Source organism: Babylonia areolata, chromosome 1 (assembly GCF_041734735.1).
Source record: "Babylonia areolata isolate BAREFJ2019XMU chromosome 1, ASM4173473v1, whole genome shotgun sequence".
Classification (NCBI taxonomy): Eukaryota; Metazoa; Mollusca; class Gastropoda; order Neogastropoda; family Buccinidae; genus Babylonia; species Babylonia areolata.
The window spans coordinates 65,506,090-65,521,451 of NC_134876.1; the positions used below are offsets into that span (position 1 = coordinate 65,506,090).

Below are 15,362 nucleotides of genomic sequence, written 5' to 3' on the forward strand. Positions count from 1 at the left end.
GATTAATAGAGCAGGTGATATCCTGCTATGAACAGCAATGTTTAAGCTTTTCTTTTCTTTTCTTTTTTTTAAAAAAAGCGTTTGCAATAAGAACAGAACTGAAAAAAATATTCTTCTGTATCACAGTCTTGCGTGGAACAACGAATCGTTTGTCAAGCCCATGATGATTTCTTGAATAAAATAATCAACAACACCTGGATGCTCCGTGTCCAGTTTAACTACTCTTGTCTCGGATCTGCCGTGTCCCAGTCACTGAACCCCTCCTCTTCTTCGCTGGGACAGTGCATCGGGTTGAGGCACTGGTACACAAAGACCACAAGCGTTTCCCGCACACGGTCGTGAAAGCCGTAACACAGGTACCACACGCACCCCCTCTCCATGAAAGGACTGTCAACCAAGAGGTCGGGCTGGTACTTCATCACTTCACAATCGTTCCAGTTTATTTCCTCGTTCAGGGCGTTCAGGAGACCGTCCACCACTCTTCTGTAGCCCAGTTGAGCCGCGGTGCTGAAAGTCTTCTTGATATCGGCGAGCGCCGAATCCAAAGTACCCACCTCGAACTCGGTCATGGACGAGAAATTCTCAAAGTCCCACTCAGGGAACACCTCCTCCAGCGCCTTGATGAAACAGCAGACGCTCTTGATGTGTGTGTGTCTGTGATGTTTGGACACAGTGGTTTTCCAGGCGCAGTCGTTTAACTTCGATTTCAAACGTTGACTTGCGCGATACCGCCCGCACCAGAACATGTCCAGTATGCATTCCACTTTGCTGCAGGGAAGATCCAGGTCAAGATCTGGTTGCAAGCTGACAAACGTTCTGTTCTCCACATACTCCATGATTCTCCAGTCGTTGAAGGGGTTGACTTCAGTTTCCCTGCGTGATGTTTCCCTGCTTAATGTTGTTGAGACAGACACCAGTGAGACCGGTGTTTGCTCATGTCAGCAAAAACTGTGAGATAAATATTCATCATGTCAAATTCAGACCCTTTTTTTTAATCCTTTAAAGCGAAGCATCCATGTACATCAGCATTGAACAATGTGAGTTGTGATGACTGCACAAGTGTCCACGGTATTTACGTATCCACGTGGGATGTGTTCACGATTCTCTCTCTCTCTCTCCCCCCCCCCTCCACTCCCCCCCCACACACACACAAACGCGCGCGCGCACAAGGAGAGTGAGAGAGAGTGTCTGCGTGAGACAATGTGACAAAATCAGCTGCAATGATTGAGTGATTCAACAATAACACACGCCAGTGCAAACACGTGGAATTAGAGAGGAAAAAACCTCAACTTGGACACAATGGTTGCTGTGGATATACGAATCGATTTTCAATCGTGATGATATGAAAACAGTGTGTAAGGGTTACATTCGGGTAACCTTTTAAATAGATAGATGCATATATATATATATATATATATATATATATATATATATATATATATATATATAGAGATATATAGTTGAAACATTTGGTGCGCTTTTTCAACACTATGTGTCTCCGGGTCCAGTATTTGTCCATCAGGTATTGGGAGGTCTTTATTTTTTTTCTTAAGTCCTTTGGGCCTATTGTCTGAGTTAAATTGCTTTCGGATCAAATGCTCAAATATCAGGTGCTTTCGGGCCTAAGTTTTAAATTATAAAGATTCTGGGTCAAATTTTTAAACAACGGATGCTTTGGGCTATTTCTTCTTATGAAATAGGTGCTTTGGGTTTCATTGGCAATCATCAGGTGACTGGATCTAATTTCTGATCAGCAGCTGCCTTGGGGTAGAACGTTCAATTAGAAGATCAAATCAAATTATGGCGCTAAAAGCCCAGCCGAACACAAACGGGCCATTACTTGTTTGCTTGTACTACTTGCTTGTGTGTGTTCAGCTTTATATGTTGCTTTTTTTTTTTATCTTTTGTCCAGCCTTTGTCGTGTTGTGAGTGTGTTGTACTTGCCTGTGGGATGAGACATTGTCTTGGGTGAGTGACGAGCCTGTGGATGCACAATGAATTTCCAAATGGATCAATAAAGATGTATTGTATCATGCCATATTGTATTGTATCATATTGTAGGGCTTGATGACTGGATGCTCCAGGCCTAAACTGATGACTGGAAGAGCGATAGCAGGGTGTACTATTATAGGATGTCATCTGAGCAGTGGATTCATCAGGGTGTTACGTGAACAATAGTAGTGATGATAGGCAGAGCCAGGCCAGATGAGCAAAGGACACGGTGGGAAAATTTCGGTTTCAGTTTCAGTTTCAAGGAGATATGAAAGCGAGCGGACTGATCCATACACGCTGCACTACATCTGCAATAGAAGAAAATAATAGACAGACAGAGAGAGAGATGAATAAATATAAAGGCAGATGCCGTATGTGCACATAAACAAACGTTTTGAGAGCGCCCAGTAAGGTACTCGAACCCTTCACTCTCAGATTAAAAGACTGATGCGCTACTGACTGAGCAAACCATGCTCCTTGAGGTGTCACCTCAACTAATGTATTGAACTGTATTGCATGGCATTGTGTTACATTTCATCACAACAAATTTCAAGGAGTGCATGTCGCCACAGTGAAGCGCCACCCTTTTTTTCTGCCTGCGAGTGTATTTGTTTTCCTATCAAAGCTTCCACAGCACACACAAACACGCGCGCGCGCGCGTGCGTTTGTACGTGTGCGTGTGTGTGTGAATTTGTGTGTGCATGCTATTCTGATTTATGTTTATTTTTTATTCATTATTCTTATTCATTTATTCATTAACTCAAAGACTTATCCATTTGTTTATGTACTGACTATGCGCGTTTGGGTTACGCTTATGGTCAGGCATCTGCTTAGTAGATGTGATGTAATGCATATGGATTTGTCCGAACGCAGTGACGCCTCCCTGAGCAGCTGAACTGAACTGAACTCAAGTGGATTTTTTTACAGTTTTTTTGTTTTGTTTTGTTTTCCAGTTTCAGCCCTTTTGTTGTCATGGGTTCTTTTACGTTCGCTCGGTTTTTCGTCTAATCCGAATGACAAGCTTCCAGGCCACCAAGCGGAGGAGAGGGGAGGGAAAGCCAGGATTACCGTTTGATTTTTCTTTTGGTCTGTGCTCATTATGTAAGCCAGGCCAGGATTGCTGGCGTGTTTGTGTTTTTGTTTTTTGTTTTTGTTGGTTTGATTTTTTGTTTGTTTTTGTTTTTTTGGGTGGTTGTTGTTTGTTTGTTTGTTGTTGTTGTTTTTTAACATACGCGTGCTCATCAGAGAGAGGGGAAAGTGGGGAGTCTTCGCCAACACTGAACGGGGGAGGGGGGGGGGTGAGCAAGGAGTTAAATTTGAGAACACAGTGCATGTTTCTTGACACGGGAGAAAGCCGGAGAAGCAGTTCACGACAGAATGTTTGACCAGTAGACAGGATTGAATGATCAAATGGCATCGGTCACTTGCATGGCTGGGTTGGGTTTTGTTTTTGTTTTTTCAGTATGATGGAGAACAGAAAGAGAAAGATGTGCAATTACATTCTATTGCTCTCTCTATCAGTCTCCGTGTTTTCGCCTGTTCCTTTTAATCTTTATTCAGCATATCTGGAATAATATAATTGTTTTTCAGCCCGTTTTCATCACCTGCCCTTTCCTTCTTGTTGTTTGCTGTTGAAAGTGCCAATGAAGTCTGGTTATGGCGACGATGGCCATTGTGCCTCTGTGCCGCTTTTGTCTGGTGGTGGTGATCACAACGACGGCACTGATGATGTTGATGATGATCATAGTGATGGTGGTGAGGATTTTGGTCATTATATTGTTGCTACCTATACTTATTTTTGTCGTCGAGTTCCTCGACACAGTTGCTAACCTTGTCGTATCTTTGATGCTGTTTTTTTGCTGGTTATTCAGACAAGCTATTACACACAAACATACCCAAACGAAACAGGCATTTGGTTCGAGTGTCAATTTTAATCACCTGCAGCGTCTAAAGAAGAAAGAAAAAAGAAACAGACCTATCGTTTCTGTCACAACTGAGCGAATTTACCGAGTATGGATAGATGCATGTGGGGGGTATACTGAATATTAAAAGTAAACGATATCATTTGATAGGATCTTGAAAGCGTCAAGCACAGAAGCAAGTAAGAAAGAAAGAGAGAGAGAGAGAGAGAAAGAAAGAAAAAGCAAGTCTCAAAGAAAGAATGCATGGGGCAACCTTTGCCAAAAGACATTCAGACAAACAATCTGCTTTCCAGTCACAGTGTTGGTAACTGATTATATGTCTTCACAGAAGTAATCAAAAGGAAAGGGGAAAAAAGAGAAATGAGATGTAAAAAGAAAATCAGTCAACAAAGGAAGAGATGGGGTGTGGAAAGGAAGTGAGTCAGTCAACAAAGGGAGAGATGGGGTGTGGAAAGGAAGTGAGTCAGTCAACAAAGGGAGAGATGGGGTGTGGAAAGGAAGTGAGTCAGTCAACAAAGGGAGAGATGGGGTGTGGAAAGGAAGTGAGTCAGTCAACAAAGGGAGAGATGGGGTGTGGAAAGGAAGTGAGTCAGACAACAAAGGGAGAGATGGGGTGTGGAAAGGAAGTGAGTCAGACAACAAAGGAAGAGATGGGGTGTGGAAAGGAAGTGAGTCAGACAACAAAGGGAGAGATGGGGTGTGGAAAGGAAGTGAGTCAGACAACAAAGGGAGAGATGGGGTGTGGAAAGGAAGTGAGTCAGACAACAAAGGGAGAGATGGGGTGTGGAAAGGAAGTCAAACAACAGCAAAAAGAAAAGCAAACTATCAACAGTTTCTTGGCACAGTCTCAACAACAACAACAACAACAAAACAAAAACAGAATCTGCCTGTGCAGTCCTATTTATAGTAACCAGTATTCTTTATACATTTGATAGTTGTTGCTTTTTTTTTTTTTTAATGAGCGGTGAGGTGTGAAAAGGAAATCCGACGACGACAACAACAACAAAGACAACAACAAAACAAAGAATCCTCCAACAAAGAGCACTGTCTCCAGACCAGCTAGTTCTGCACCACACAAGAAACAGACAGAAGAGACTCCAGCGGCGGAGTTGGTCATAGCAGCAGTAGAAAAGCAGCTGAGGGACACTCTCTCTATCTCTCACACTCTCTCTCTGTGTCTGGGATCGACAATGTCTGTCTACCGGAAAATGATCTTTTGGCGTGTGTGTGTGTGTGTGTGTGTGTGTGTGTGTGTGTGTGTGTGTGTGTGTGTGTGTGTGTGTGTGTGTGTGTGTGTGTGTGTGTGTGTGTGTGTGTGTGTGTGTGTGTGTGTTTTGACGCTGAGTGACCTGTCCCCTAAACTCAATGTGTTTCCTCAATAAAACATCATCATCATCCGTGTCCTGGATCACCAGGACAGGAGCACTGCAGACAGTGGGAGGGCTCTCTCAGTTGTAGCAGTAGTATCTGATGGACATGCCGTTGATCTCGCACCTGCACCGCCTCTTCAGCTGGCCCTTCATCACGTAGGGGAACTCCTCCCCGGGACGTCGGCATCGCCCGGAGTAGTCCTTGCACTCTGCAGCAACAACAGCAACAGCAATGATAATGATAATAATAATGATAGTAATGACACGGCTTCTGGTGAGGTGGTGACAACAGTGACGGCGCTGTCTATGACGACGACAAAAGCAACAAGGACAAAAACAATGATAATGATGATAATGATAATAATAATAATAATCATAATAATAATAATGCGGCTTCTGTAGTGGTGGTGACGACGGTGATGGTGTTGTTGATGACGATGATAACGACAACAACAACAACAAAAACACTGCGGGTTCTGGTGTGATGATAACGACAACAACAATAATGATAACAACAACAATAATAATAATGATAACAACAACAACAACAACAACAACATTCATAATAACAATGATATAACAGCAAAGAAAAAATGATTTGTCATTTATCATCACCATCATCGTCATCATCATGAATTGTGATTACATAACATCAATGACCAAAAAAAAAAAAGTTCAGTTCCAACGTCCTCATCATTTGTCACCACGTATATAGTGATCCACATGCAAACCACTACATGGATGTACTGAGGGAAATACTGACTGGACAAATGTAAATGCCGGCAAAATGGATCACACCTCAAACAGCTCTCACCGTGATGCAAGGAGGAAACATGCTCAGTCACTGCAGAAATTATAGGACTTCGTCTTTCAGCTCATTCACTGCAGAAATTATAGGACTTCGTCTTTCAGCTCATTCACTGCAGAAATTATAGGACTTCGTCTTTCAGCTCATTCACTGCAGAAATTATAGGACTTGTCTTTCAGCTCAGTCACTGCAGAAATTATAGGACTTGTCTTTCAGCTCATTCACTGCAGAAATTATAGGACTTCGTCTTTCAGCTCATTCACTGTAGAAATTATAGGACTTGTCTTTCAGCTCATTCACTGTAGAAATTATAGGACTCGTCTTTCAGCTCATTCACTGTAGAAATTATAGGACTTCGTCTTTCAGCTCATTCACTGTAGAAATTATAGGACTTCGTCTTTCAGCTCATTCACTGCAGAAATTATAGGACTTCGTCTTTCAGCTCATTCACTGTAGAAATTATAGGACTTGTCTTTCAGCTCATTCACTGCAGAAATTATACGACTTCGTCTTTCAGCTCATTCACTGTAGAAATTATAGGACTTGTCTTTCAGTTCAGTCACTGCAGAAATTATAGGACTCGTCTTTCAGCTCATTCACTGTAGAAATTATAGGACTTGTCTTTCAGCTCATTCACTGTAGAAATTATAGGACTTGTCTTTCAGCTCATTCACTGCAGAAATTATAGGACTTCGTCTTTCTGCTCATTCACTGCAGAAATTATAGGACTTGTCTTTCAGCTCATTCACTGTAGAAATTATAGGACTCGTCTTTCAGCTCATTCACTGTAGAAATTATAGGACTTGTCTTTCAGCTCATTCACTGTAGAAATTATAGGACTTCGTCTTTCAGCTCATTCACTGCAGAAATTATAGGACTTGTCTTTCAGCTCATTCACTGTAGAAATTATAGGACTTGTCTTTCAGCTCATTCACTGCAGAAATTATACGACTTCGTCTTTCAGCTCATTCACTGTAGAAATTATAGGACTTGTCTTTCAGTTCAGTCACTGCAGAAATTATAGGACTCGTCTTTCAGCTCATTCACTGTAGAAATTATAGGACTTGTCTTTCAGCTCATTCACTGTAGAAATTATAGGACTTGTCTTTCAGCTCATTCACTGTAGAAATTATAGGACTTGTCTTTCAGCTCATTCACTGTAGAAATTATAGGACTTGGTCTTTCAGCTCATTCACTGTAGAAATTATAGGACTTGTCTTTCATTTATCATCTTGTGATTTGTGTTTTCTTTATCCGGACACACACACACACACACACACACACACACACACACACACACACACACACATTGCAGAACTTATAGGACTTCTGTTTCATTATTACCTTGCGATCTGTATTTTCACACGCACACACACTGCAGAAATTATTTTCTATATGTAACACATACACAAACACGAACACACACTTTCACTTACTCGCATACGTACACAGTTATTTCTTTCCCTCCGCCTCGATTTTTTTTTTTTTTTTTTTTTTTTTTTTTTTTTTTACCTACCCTCAAACAGAAATTATAGGACTTCTCTTTCATCTGTTACCTCGCAATCTGTATTTCTCATCATGTGACACAGAGAAAGAGAGAGAGAGAGAGAGAGAGAGAGAGAGAGAGAGAGAGAGAGGCTCCATGCAGCACACAATCTTACGTACGTTGTGTGGAGACAGGGCGGACTTGGTATCTCCTGTAGCCGCCTCCCACGTGTCTGGCCGAGCACAGGTATGTCCAGCAGTCGTGCTCGAAGTACTGGTTTATGGCCCGGCAACTGCCCCAGGCGTCACAACCTGATGATGATGATGATGATGATGATAATAATAATAATAATAATAATAATAATAATAATAATGATGATGATGATGATGATGGTGATGATTATTGTTATTGTTGTTGTTGTTATAAGAAGAACAATGATAACGATGATGATGATGATGATGATAAGTAGAAGAAGAAGTAGTTATTTTTGTTGTTGTTGTTGCTGTCGTTGTTTAACCAGCAGCAGTAGCAGCAGTTGTTGTTATTGTTGCTTTAGCAGTAGTAGTAGTAGTTGTTGTTGTTGTTGTTTAAGCAGCAGTAGCAGCAGTTGTTGTTATTGTTGCTTTAGCAGTAGTAGTAGTAGTTGTTGTTGTTGTTGTTTAAGCAGCAGTGGTAGCAGTTTCTGTTATTGTTGTTTCAGCAGTAGTAGTAGTTGTAGTTGTTGTTGAAGCAGCAGTAGTAGCAGTAGTTGTTATTGTTGTTTCAGTAGTAGTAGTAGTAGTAGTAGTTGTTGTTGTTGTTGTTGTTAAAGCAGTAGTAGTAGTTGTTGTTGTTATTGGTGTAGTTTAAGCAGTAGTAGTAGTTGTAGTTTTTGTTGTTATTGTTGTTTAAGCAGGAGTAGTTGTGGTTTTTGCTATTGTTGTTGTTTAAGCAGTAGTAGTAGTTGTTGTTGTTGTTGTTTAAACAGTAGTATTAGTAGTAGTAGTAGTTATTGTTGTTTAAGCAGCAGTAGTAGTAGTAGTTATTGTTGTTTAAGCAGTAGTAGTAGTAGTAGCAGTTGTTGTTATTGTTGTTTAAGCAATAGTAGTAGTAGTTGTTGTTACTGTTGTTTAAGCAGCAGTAGTAGTAGTTGTTGTTATTGTTGTTTAAGCAGCAGTAGTAGTAGTAGTTGTTGTTATTGTTGTTTAAGCAGCAGTAGTAGTAGTAGTTGTTATTGTTGTTGTTTAAGCAGAAGTAGTAGTAGTTGTTGTTATTGTTGTTTAAGCAGTAGTAGTAGCAGTTGTTGTTATTGTTGCTTAAGCAGTAGTAGTAGTTGTTACTGTTGTTTAAGCAGCAGTAATAGTAGTAGTTATTGTTGTTTAAGCAGCAGTAGTAGTAGTAGTTATTGTTGTTTAAGCAGCAGTAGTTGCAGTTGTTTAAGCAGTAGTTGTTGTTATTGTTGTTTAAGCAGTAGTAGTAGTAGTAGTTTTTGTTATTGTTGTTGTTTAAGCAGCAGTAGTTGCAGTTGTTGTTGTTGTTGTTTAAGCAGTAGTAGTAGTAGTAGTTATTGTTGTTATTGTTGTTTAAGCAGTAGCAGTAGTTGCAGTTGTTGTTATTGTTGTTTAAGCAGTAGTGGTAGTAGCAGTTGTTATTGTTGTTTAAGCAGTAGCAGTAGTTGCAGTTGTTGTTATTGTTGTTTAAGCAGTAGTGGTAGTAGCAGTTGTTATTGTTGTTTAAGCAGTAGCAGTAGTTGCAGTTGTTGTTATTGTTGTTTAAGCAGTAGTGGTAGTAGCAGTTGTTATTGTTGTTTAAGCAGTAGTTGCAGTTGTTGTTATTGTTGTTTAAGCAGTAGTAGTAGTAGTAGTAGTTGTTGTTGTTGTTGTTTAAGCAGCAGAAGCAGTAGTACTAGTAGTACTTGTTGCAGCAGCAGACGCAGCAGTAGTAGTAGCAGCAGTAAGAATTATGAATCCTGGTTGTGCATGGTTTTGTCCGGTTCCTTGGTGTATATTCTAACTGTGGTGAATGTGATGTAGTTATCTAGCTGTGATTTGTTTCTCATTTTGATTTGGGCCCATGTGATGAGAGACTGTGATGTTTACCTGTGTTCATTTCTTTGTATGATTACACTTTCATGTCATCTATTCTTAATTTGGTCTATTTCATTGTAAGCAGTAGTAGTAGTAGTAGTAGTTTTTGTTATTGTTGACGGGGGCGGGGTTGAGGGGGGGGGGGGGCGCCCAAAGAAAAAAAAAATCATACCTTCCTCATGGAAGTCGTAGCTGCCATCATAGCAGCGGTATTTAATGCAGCGTGATCGCCCAATGGTGAATATTTGCCCGTGTCTGTAGACGCGGTGGTTCACGATGCAGGAACGACCTATTTAAAAGTAGGTTAAAAAAAAAATTAATAAAAAAAAACAAAATCAGTAGTGATTGAAAGTCAAGCATTACATTACGGTCATATTTTGTTTTATTGTTGTCGTTGTTGCTGTTGGTGGTGCTGTTGGTGATGGTAGTAGTGATGTTGATGATGATGATAATGATGATGTTGTTGTGGCAGCTGCTGATTTGCAGTACTGGAGCAATCTTCTTTTCTTTTCTTTTTTTCAATGAAAATATGCTTGTGCCAGAGAAACTCACAGACTGGTTCGAGGTGTCGTCTGAAGTGAGACAAGGGTGTGTTCTATCACCGTTACTTTTCATCATATACATGGATAAAATCACAAAAGAAGCAAACCCCAACCCAGAAGATCTGAATGAGATGCTGTTCGCAGATGACCAAAGCCTGGCACATGAGAAAGAAGAACAACTTCAAGAGCACACAGACAGACTGAACACACAGTGTGAGGAGCTCAACATGAAGATCAGCATCAGCAAAACCGAGACGATGAAGGTCAGCAGAACACCTGGCAACCTAAACATCAACGTCAACGGAATTCCGCTGAAACAAGTCAGCGAGTTCAAGTATCTCGGCAGTATTTTCTCGGAAGATGGACGTCTCAACAGAGAGATTGAGACGAGAGTACAGAAGGCTAATAGCGTCAGCTACCAGCTTGCCCCACTCCTCAAACATCCCAACATCCCCATTGAGACCAAAGCCAAACTCATTTCCTCCATCTTCATCCCCACCTTGACCTACCAGTGCCAGACATGGACCCTGACAAAAAGTCTGGAACGCAAAATAACCACTTGCGAGATGCGATGTCTGAGGAGAGCCGTCAACAAGACCAGACGGGACATGATCAGAAACACCAGGATCAGAGAAATGGTGGGAACAACACCTGTCCTCCACCATATCCAAAGGCAAACGATCAGATGGTTTGGACATCTAACACGTATGGCACCTCACCAGATGGCCAGTAAAGCATACAACAAAAGGATATCAGGATACAAAGCAAGAGGAAGACCAAGGAAGACCTGGATTGACGGTGTGAAAGAAACCCTGAAGACCCACAACATTCCACCCAACGAGGCCTTCCAGCTTGCCAGGGCCCGTCAGCTCTTTCTCCCCTCGACGCCCTAGATGGTACAAGAGGACGGATAAAGTAAAGTAAAGTAAGTAAGCCAGAGAAACTGAAATATTACATTGGAGTTCTCAGTCCATGAGACCAAATACAGGCAGGGAAAACAAGGTGGCAGACAGAGACAGAATAACAAAGATACAGAGAAGTAACTAACCAACGCAGAGTTTGCTCGGCATTGTCCATATTGCCATACCGTGCACTTGTTAACATTGCCTTGCCGTGTCTTGTTCATATTGATTTACCGCGTCTTGTTAACATTGGTTTACCGTGTCCTGTTGACATTGCCTTACCGTGCCTTGGAGCATTGGTTTGCCGTGTCTTTGACATTGCCTCACCGTGTCTTCTTGATATTGTCTTACCGTGTCTTGTTGATATTGCAACATTGTATCATATTGTTAACACTGACGTCTCGTTAATATGCATTACCGTATCTTGTTAACATTGCCGTCTTGTGAATATGCCTTACCGTGCCTTGTTAATATTGGCGTCTCGTTAATATGCCTTACCGTGCCTTGTTAATATTGGCGTCTTGTGAATATGCCTTACCGTGCCAGTCTTGTTAACATTACCGCTTTGTTAGCCTGTTTTTCCGTATCTTGTTAACATTGCCTTACCGTAATGTTGAATCTTTAACATACTGCAACCATTACTAAGAATACGCTCAGTGATCACACAGCAAATTGCAATTCGGAAAGACAACACAAACTGACAAGTTTCGTCTTCCTTAACCCCCCCCCCCCCCCCCCCACCCCCCCCCCCCCCCCACCCCCACCCCCCCCCCCCCCCAAAAAATAAATAAATAAAATAAAATAAAAATAAAAATAAACAAACAAATTCAAGAATCTACGACACCAAACAACAACAACAAAAGCCAAAAAAAAAAAAAAAACCTTGTGTGTTGTCACATGGTAAACTGTAGAAAAAAAAAATCTGCATTGCATAAAAAACATCAGGTTAGGAAAAAAAAAAAAAAAAAACCCCACTAAACGAAGAAACACGTCGCTTTGTTTAATTGACACCAACCATTTAGACAGATTCAAAGCAAACACATGTGATTTTTTTTTTCTCCAAAAACCTTGTCTCCTTCAAAGAGATGACCAAGCAACCAATCAACAATTAACTCCTACGTTCCCGTGGTGACACGAAGACACGTCTTGCCAATGATTAACAGTGTCTCACCGCGTCTTGTTAACGCGGCTTTCAGTGCGCCGTCCTCCGACCACGCTGGTGACGTCAGCAGCAGGCAGCCAGCCACAATCGCCGTGATCAGATTCAGAAGACTCATGACTGTAGCCAGTTTGTAACCAGTTTCGGTGATGATCTGTAATGCAACAAACACCATACATGCGCGCCCGCACGCGTGCACACACATACACGCACGTGTACGTACGCACGCACGCACGAATCCACACACACACACACACACACACACACACGCACGCACGCACGAACGCACACACACACGCACGCACGCACATACGTAGGTATGCACACAAACAAGTACGTAAACACACACACACACACACACACACACACACACACACACACACACACACAGCATTATTCTCACAGTGAATGGTATCATATTGCTGAGCATATCAGATGACTGGGCAGTCAGTTAATGTCAGTCGTAAATCAAAACCAAAGAGTGAAACAGCAAATATAGAACTTTGCATGATAACAAGATCCGTTTCACTCTAGCGGTATCTAAAATGGTGAAAACAACAGTAACAGGTTCTCACATCCCTTGTTACTTATGCAATAAGAATTGCAGAGATGCTGAATGGAAACTAACCCATGCTAACGTGCATACGTACAGGCGGACAAGGCACAGGGAGAGAGAGAGAGAGGAGAGAAGAGAGATCAACATTCAAACTAAAGTGGAGTGATGGCCTAGAGGTAACGCGTCCGCGAAGGAAGCGAGAGAATCCGAGCGCACTGGTTCGAATCACGGCTCAGCCGCCGGTATTTTCTCCCCCTCCACTAGACCTTGAATGGTGGTCTGGACGCTAGTCACTCGGATGAGGCGATAAACTGAGGTCCCGTGTGCAGTATGCACTTAGCGCACGTAAAAGAACCCACAGCAACAAAAGGGTTGTTCCTGGCAAAATTCTGTAGAAAAATCCACTTCGATAGGAAAAACAAATAAAACTGCACGCATGAAAAAATACCCCAAAAAATGGGTGGCGCTGTAGTGTGGCGACGCGCTCTCTCTGGGGAGAGCAGCCCAAATTTCACACAGAGAAATATGTTTTGATAAATATAAATGCAAATACAAATAAAGTCAGAGACGGCGGAAGAGGCTGTGTTTGAACGCAATCAGCTTTTCAAACGTCTGCACAGCGTCACAATATCAAATATATACAGTCATAATTATTATCTACGGTCACAGGTAAAAACACTCGCGTTGACCATTTATCGCGCAGTTGAACAACAGTTACATTATTCAGGAATGATTATTTAAACAGGCCACAAAGACGCTTTTGATACAAGTCAGTCAACTCACAATGTAAAGTTGCGCCCGAACACTTTAACAAAATACTGTGGAATATGGTTTACATTGCTCTTCCGTTATTTGTCTTGTTTAGTTTTCTAAAAGATTGATTTACTCATTTATCCATTCATTCCTTAACTCAGTTACTTAGTCAGTCCGTCAGTCAGTCCGTCAGTCAGTTAGTTAGTTAGGTAGTTAGTTATCCGGAAATTATATAACAGATTGACATAAGTTTACAGTTGGGTCAACATCCAACAGCAAAGTCATAGCTGTATTATCAATGGTTTCTCCATTGCAATGGGAAATCTTTTACGGCTTAGTATTTTGTGAAGGATTATGACTCTCAAACTAGGAGGCAAGATTGCACTGGCTCTTAGAGCTGCATCCTTGGGGGCTGGTTGGTCTTTGGGAACCATCCCAACGCCGACTGTCCTAAAACCCTCTTGGCCGAGAGAGTGGGGATGTACCTTGGGCAAAACACTCTCCACTATAATCAAATTCTCGCCCAAATAATCGGTACAACGTTTGCCTCCTCTGCTGTTCTGTTTGGTTATAGTCGGACACGACTGACTATCATATACATCCGGAAATCTTACCTCTGATGCTTGTTCTCTCCCTCTCTCGCTCTGCTTCTCAGCTCTCTGGACGTTTTAACGGACCAAACGCTGTTAAATACGTCCTGCGGGAGATGATTGCTCTTACGGCTTGCACCCCTTTGCAACTTTCATACCTCACCCCTCCTGCCCCTTTCCCCCACCACCCACCCTATCCCTCCTCCTTTCAACCCTCTCGTTTCATACCCTTTCTGAACGAGAACCGAGCTGCTGGTGTCATTAAGGAAGTAACTTTCCAATCATTTGCTATGAACCCCCGAAACAAAGCATGATAACACACATTTTCACAAATTACCTCTCTCTGACACTGGTCTTTAAAGTCGATGGAACGCCCCAATCATCTCAGCAGCGTCCTTTGGCAAATGTGCGCGTGCGAGAGTATTACTCACGACTGAGCCTGGTGAGGGTTTGTGTGTGTGTGTGTGCATGTGTCTGGTGTGGTGAGTGGTGTGTGTGTGTGTGTGTGTGGTGAGTGGTGTGTGTGTATGTGTGTGTGTGATGAGTGGTGTGTGTGTGTGTGTGTGTGTGTGTGTGTGTGTGTGGTGTGGTGATGTGGTGTGTGTGTGTGTGTGTGTGTGTGTGTGTGTGTGTGGTGAGTGGTGTGTGTGTGTGCGTGTGTGTGTATGTGTGTGGTGTGGTGAGTGGTGAGTGGTGTGTGTGTGTGTGTGTGTGTGTGTGTGTGTGTGTGTGGTGTGGTGAGTGGTGTGTGTGTGTGTGTGTGTGTGTGTGTGTGTGTGTGTGTGTGTATGTGTGTGTGTGTGGTGAGTGGTGTGTGTGAATGTGTGTGTGTGTGTATGTGTGTGTGTATGTGTGTGGTGAGTGGTGTGTGTGAATGTGTGTGTGTGTGTGTGTGTGTTGGTTTCCGTTTCAGCTGGTTAAGCATTGCATCTGATTAGTAACTAATTTCCCCACTTTTCCTTTCAGTTCTTAGGGTCAGGACAAATTGCAGCTGTCGTGCAGAGAGAGAGAGAGAGAGAGAGACATAGACAGAGACAGAGACACACACACACACACACACACACACACACACACACACACACACACACACACACACACACACACACACACACACACACACACACACACACACACACAGAGAGAGAGAGTGCTGTAGATAATAATGACTGGAAATGGCCGACACTGCCGTCAGGGTTATGACCGTGAATCCAAAGAA

At 42.2% G+C, this 15,362-nt stretch overlaps 2 protein-coding genes across 2 annotated transcripts; both read right to left on the reverse strand.

Annotated features, from left to right (window-relative positions):
* Nucleotides 1-218: 218 nt before the first annotated feature.
* Nucleotides 219-836, reverse strand: LOC143286456 (repressor of RNA polymerase III transcription MAF1 homolog). The gene has a single exon (XM_076594063.1). It carries the CDS (start codon nt 834-836, stop codon nt 219-221), a length of 618 nt encoding a protein of 205 aa, XP_076450178.1.
* A 4,330-nt stretch (nt 837-5,166) lies between these two features.
* Nucleotides 5,167-14,299, reverse strand: LOC143285682 (uncharacterized). Its single transcript, XM_076593083.1, has 5 exons — nt 14,171-14,299; nt 12,260-12,401; nt 9,817-9,933; nt 7,758-7,889; nt 5,167-5,493 (listed from the first exon to the last, which is right to left on the reverse strand). Exons 2-5 carry the CDS (start codon nt 12,363-12,365, stop codon nt 5,363-5,365), a joined length of 486 nt encoding a protein of 161 aa, XP_076449198.1. The 5' UTR covers nt 12,366-12,401; nt 14,171-14,299; the 3' UTR covers nt 5,167-5,362.
* Between the last annotated feature and the right edge of the window lie 1,063 nt (nt 14,300-15,362).

Coding starts and splice junctions, on each gene's coding strand:
- LOC143286456 (XM_076594063.1), bottom strand. CDS start 836: ATGGAGTATGTGGAGAACAGAACGTTTGTCAGCTTGCAACCAGATCTT.
- LOC143285682 (XM_076593083.1), bottom strand. CDS start 12,365: ATGAGTCTTCTGAATCTGATCACGGCGATTGTGGCTGGCTGCCTGCTG. Junction 7,890..9,816: donor CTACGACTTCCATGAGGAAG/GTATGATTTTTT, acceptor CATCATCATCAG/GTTGTGACGCCTGGGGCAGT. Junction 5,494..7,757: donor CCGCCCTGTCTCCACACAAC/GTACGTAAGATT, acceptor TTGTTGCTGCAG/AGTGCAAGGACTACTCCGGG.